The sequence below is a fragment of the Thalassophryne amazonica genome, chromosome 3 (assembly GCF_902500255.1).
Source record: "Thalassophryne amazonica chromosome 3, fThaAma1.1, whole genome shotgun sequence".
In the NCBI taxonomy this organism is placed as follows: Eukaryota; Metazoa; Chordata; class Actinopteri; order Batrachoidiformes; family Batrachoididae; genus Thalassophryne; species Thalassophryne amazonica.
In genome coordinates, this window is record NC_047105.1 from 148,555,180 (window position 1) to 148,561,179 (window position 6,000).

Below are 6,000 nucleotides of genomic sequence, written 5' to 3' on the forward strand. Positions count from 1 at the left end.
TTGGAATGTTGCTAGATTTTAAATTTAGTGACTCGTACAGCGAGTCCCCAGGATGTGTTATTTTCATTAAAAACCAGACTAACCTTTTAGAGCACTTTTTGATATTGTACACCCAATAAACTAACTTTTACACCTTAAGAAGCATCAATAATCCAATGTCCGAGCCTTGACACTTTAACTGCATGCTTGGAAATTTACTGCAGGTTTTGCAAGTGCCGACAACATAATCAAAATAGGTTATATGATGATAATTTCACAACAGTAATTCAAGTATAATTAGAATAATGATTGGCAGAGATTTTTGTTTTTGATTCAATAATACTGTCTGATCTTACTTTGACTGGGACTGGATTGACTTCTTAACAATTTTTCTAGGAGTGAGGGAAGGAGGTTTTTGAGGTTAAAGTCCCCAGTTCGATGAACTTGATTTCCTCTTCATCAGGTATTAGTCGTTAGCTGACCACGATCCTTGTGTGATGTTGTAATCCTTCAGGAAATTAATCCACATAAGAGTTTATTCCGTCTTCAATCAACCAAAAGTTGATCTAATCCATTCTGGTATGCAGTGATGTTCCTTGAGAGAGAAAACGTTGAACATTCCCCACTCAGACTTAAGGCCAGTGATTATTCTCCAATGCTCTGCTACTCCGTGACTGGACGGCCTGAGTGGGAGTTGAAAACTCTCTCAAATGATCTCTTATGGCTCCAATCCTCTCACTCCACGGTTCCAATTGCTGCTCACAAGATGGTCAAGTCTTGTGATCTCGTAGCAGGGGAGAAGTGGAAACAGCACCTCTCCCTTGAATAATAACCCCGTTTCCTGGTGTTTCACAGTTTATATATGTGCTTGACTCTTGTTGTCTTCAGATGATCTTGGTTACCATGGGGACGCTGTTGACTCAAAACCTCCTCCCTTCTCTTTCCCTTACTGGAAATCTTCTGCAGCTCCTTACCAGTAACTTATTGCTCAAGTCTCTCTTTTCTGTTAACACTTCAGCTTTCTGAGAATTCATTCTTTAATCATTTCTTTAGAATCACATCGATCATATTCAATCATTTCATTACAACTTTCTTTCACATAAAAACAATTCATATGATCATATACAAACATTTTCATTCCTTATTATTCATTTAATATCTTACTAACATTTTAATCATTTGATCAGTTGTTTAACATCAGCTTTTCTTGCCCTGCTTGCGACATCATCTTCACTTCCTCTTTTTTCTCTGACTCTGCACTCTTTATGAAAAACAACTCATATAATCATTCATTTCAATTATTTGTAACATACTTTTTCTAATCAACTCTTAATTTTTAACACATTAATACTTCATTTGATCATACTTGTCATGTTAGAATCATTCTTAGACATATTCCATCGTCTTCACCACTGAGTTCATTCCGTGGGCCTCCCCATTTGCAATGGAAAAGTCCGGTATGACCTCACTTACTCCGGGAAGGTACTAAACACTGTGCAGTTTAATCCAACAGCATGTATATTAATCCCATGGCACGTATTATATTCCAAGATGAAAACAAGCTGAAACCAAGCTTAAAGTCATCTTTCCTGACACATCATTAACACCTAAACAGAAAAAAACAAGGTTACAATGGGCTAAGGAAAAGCAATCATGGACTGTGGATGACTGGATGAAAGTCATATTGCGTGATGATTCTCGAATCTGCATTGGGCAATTTGATGATGCTGGAACTTTTGTTTGGTGCCGTTCCAATGAGATTTATAAAGATGACTGCCTGAAGAGAACATGTCAATTTCCACAGTCATTGATGATATGGGGCTGCATGTCAGGTAAAGGCACTGGGGAGATGGCTGTCATTACATCGTCAATAAATGCACAAGTTTACGTTGATATTTTGGACACTTTTCTTATCCCATCAATTGAAAAGATGTTTGGGGATGATGAAATCATTTTTCAAGATGATAATGCATCTTGCCATAGAGCAAAAACTGTGAAAACATTCCTTGCAAAAAGACACATAGGGTCAATGTCATGGCCTGCAAATAGTCCGGATCTTAATCCAATTGGAAATCTTTGGTGGAAGTTGAAGAAAATGGTCCATGACAAGGCTCCAACCTGCAAAGCTGATCTGGCAACAGCAATCAGAGAAAGTTGGAGCCAGATTGATGAAGAGTACTGTTTGTCACTCATTAAGTCCATGCCTCAGAGACTGCAAGCTGTTAGAAAAGCCAGAGGTGGTGCAACAAAATACTAGTGATGTGTTGGAGCGTTCTTTTGTTTTTCATGATTCCATCATTTTTTCCTCAGAATTGAGTGATTCCATATTTTTTTCCCTCTGCTTGGTCTAAAAAAGTAACCGTTACTGACTGCCACAATTATTTTTCCTGATTTCTTATAGTGTTTCTTAAAGCCAGAAAGTTGCCATTTGAAATGACTTTAGTTTTGTGTCATGTCTGTGATCTGCTTTTTTTCTACAAAATTAAACAACTGAATGAACATCCTCCGAGGCCGGTGATTCCATCATTTTTGCCAGGGGTTGTATTACCCCTTTTGACAGTTTTCTGTTATAAATCAATATATATGGCTTAGAACATAATACAACAGGGGTCGCCACCACGGCACACCATTCTTTATTTATTTATTTTTTTATTGGGGCAAGATGGAGTGTGCAGCGTGTCGTCAGACAGTGTGGATTCTGATGATGAAGGAGATGATCCCTCTTTTGTTCTGGACAAGGAACCAGAGCAGGTGGTCCACCGACCTGCACACAGATCTCCACAGCGTCTGTTTGCAGTTTCTTCAGGACTCAGGTGCTATGAGCTCTGTCCCAGCACAGAGTCCTGGAACTCACAGATGCAGACACACACTGCTCCAGCTGTGGGTCCATGCGCATTTCGTTTAAAGCGTTGAGATCGTTAGCTTCGGTTTTGTTAAGTTCCTCTTCTGTCCCTTTTGCGCTCTTGCTTCGCAGGCTGTTTGGTGATAAAAGCTCTTTCGTCCACATTTTCTCAACGAATTGTGGCTTTTTTTACTTTTTTTCCTTCGTTCAGGAATCGTCGTGTGCCGTGTGACTGGGCCATAAATCCTTCACAAGAGGTCTTGATAAGGGAATCAATAAGGAATCAGATCAAGAAGCGAAACCGATAAAATCTTATCAATGCCCATCCATCGTCAAAAGCGCTAACACAACAAATTTGAAACCCAATTTGAGACCCACCACGGTCCAACAGCAGCTGGTGCATTTGGTGAACGTGAGTTAGGTTCAATGTTTGCCCTGTTGCAGAAGACTGATCACAATAAATCCACTTAAGGATTGGAGAAGATACTATTTCTTGATGCTAAAAACATCATTAAATTGCTCTTATTCATTAACGTGTTCAGCACAGAATGTGTATCAGTAAAGCTGATCATACTACGATAGTAGAATATAAAGAAGGGGAAAAAAAAGAAAAAATAGACAATATATTCGTCAATCGCAATTATTTGTCTGACAATTAATCGTCTCCAGACATTCCTAATCGTGACAGCCCTAGTTGTCTGTTGTGTTTGTGTGTCTGCAGTTGTGTACCTGCAGCCGGCGCAGGCCGGCAGTCTGATGCGGTAGGCCTGCTCGATGTGGTCCCGGTTAATGTCCTCGGGTCTCACGGACTCGGTCCAGATCCACGCAGCTTTGTCCAGCTGTAAACGAGGCGCCATAATCCTCCAGCTAACAGCTCAGGCTAACGTTAGCTTTCGCCGGCTCAGTCATCTGACGTCATGCTACAGCTAGCTCAACGCGCATACGTCAAATCTCAGGTTTTCACTAAACCCGGTTTGAGATTATTTCATACATTTTCTTCGCGGTTTCACGTCACTTTGAAAAGAAACTACTGTTCTTCAACAAGTGACGTAGCTGCTCTGTTGCTGCTGCTGTTTCTTCTTCTTCCGTAGGCTTAACTGGCGATCGGTAACCAGTTGGTTCATTACCGCCGCTACCTGGGCAGGAGTGGGTATCGACTTCGTCGTTAAAATCGTTTGCAGACTGAAGAACAAAAGATTCAATGCTCATGCGCGACCACGTTAGTTCAAAGGTCGAGATAAAAAACGTAAACAGACGCTCGGTCGGTCAGTAACAGCGTTAGTAAAAAAAATGTTTAAATCCATAATAAACATAATTTTACAGATGCTTATAAGAAGAAGTGAAAGCCTTTACAAGCCATTACAAAATAAATATTATAAAATAAATAATAGGCCCAATCACGATGACATCACACGATGACGTCACGCGCCGGGCGGGGCCACCCCGTCGGCAGAAAACTTCATGCAGCCACTGACTGCTTGCACGCGCTGATCCATCACACGCTGACGCGCCGTGCATAAAAAAACGCATCACATCCAGACGGATGACAATCCGTTCGAAACAGTTTCACTTTGCAGCATTTAGTCTCAAGGATCTGATGTGGTTTGGCTCAGAACTGTGTCCAGTACAGGTGAAGATGGTTCACATGAGCTCACCCTGTGTTCACATAGACATCGATGGTTCCAACACATCACATTAAAAACAAGGCCGACCCTATTTGCACGTAACTCTCATTTCACTATTCGCGCAGCGGCCGTGTCCGTATAGCTCTCATTTCACTATTCGCGCGGGGGCCGTGTCCGTAACTCTCATTTCACTATTCGCGCGGCGGCCATGTCCGTATAGCTCTCATTTCACTATTCGTGCGGCGGCCATGTCCGTATAGCTCTCATTTCACTATTCGTGCAGCGGCCGTGTCCGTATAGCTCTCATTTCACTATTCGCGCGGGGGCCGTGTCCGTAACTCTCATTTCACTATTCGCGCGGCGGCCATGTCCGTATAGCTCTCATTTCACTATTCGTGCGGCGGCCATGTCCGTAACTCTCAATTCTTCTTCATGCATACATGTGTACCAATTTTCATCTCCCTACTCCAAAAAACCCTATGGGGAGGGGTTTTTGAAAGTTTCAAGGGGGCGCTATTGAGGCATTTTGCCTCACCCATGGGCGACACACCTATGAATTGTAAGAGGTTGTCATGCTTGACCTGTGTATAAATTTTCATGATGATATGACAAAATTAAGGCCGTCAAAAGGAAGAACATATTTTCATGGCGAATGGGTGAGATTCAGCACGCCGCCACACGGACGCCATTACTCGTAACTTAACGGTGATCATCGCCTATGTTCACCAACTTGTTCTGCATGTTTTAGAAGTGGAATGAAGTTGATGGGGTTAACTATGTGACATCAGTACCTGTTAAAGTAAAAACAGGACATTTCCTGTTACTACTGGGGGGGGGGGGTGCTATGGCAGAGGTGAGAAGTTAATATATGCAGACGTTCAGGACAGAGTCGCCATCATGTTCAGCAAGTTTGAAGGATCTACGATGAAGTATGTGGGCATGACAGTTGTTTGAAGTGAAACGGCGCCCTCCAAAAGCTCCCCAAAGTTTGACGAACCCTAGCAGCCACGCCTTTTGACCTAATTACATTCTTTTGATAACTTTTGATCACCATTGGGTCATAATGATGTTGACCAAATTTGAAGATGATTGGATGAAATCCCTAGGACGAGTTTGTTCAAATGTAAGTAGTGGAAATGGCCAAAAATGGCAAAAATTACACTTACAATGATTTTCAAATCCTCGTCAACCTATATTCAGTTGAATACACCACAAAGACAAGATATTTAATGTTCAAACTGATAAACCTTATTGTTTTTGTGTAAATATTTGCTCATTTTGAAATGGATGCCTGCAACACGTTTCAAAAAAGCTGGGACAGTGGTATATGTAACGGAAAGCTGTGCCCACCATTCAACGTCTTATGTTTGCATCAAGCAGAGGTCATGAAATTTCTTTAAAATGGAAAAACTCAACAGAGCAAGGCCTGGTATATCTCCAGGTGTCAAAGGGAGACCGTCTGAGCCGACACAGGATGGCTCGGTGTCATAAATCCCCACCCTTTCCAGGATTTAAGACTCCCCAAAGTGCATTCCTCAAGGAGCTGCGAATCTC

At 41.8% G+C, this 6,000-nt stretch overlaps 1 protein-coding gene across 1 annotated transcript in view; it reads right to left on the bottom strand.

The window, feature by feature from the left end:
- Window positions 1-3,904, bottom strand: part of usp48 (ubiquitin specific peptidase 48) — a 59,656-nt gene extending 55,752 nt beyond the window's left edge. Inside the window, exon 1 of the mRNA XM_034167508.1 lies at window positions 3,551-3,904. Within this exon, the coding sequence (XP_034023399.1) occupies window positions 3,551-3,678 (128 nt within the window). The 5' untranslated portion in view covers window positions 3,679-3,904. The remainder of the gene's footprint in view (window positions 1-3,550) is intronic.
- Between the last annotated feature and the right edge of the window lie 2,096 nt (window positions 3,905-6,000).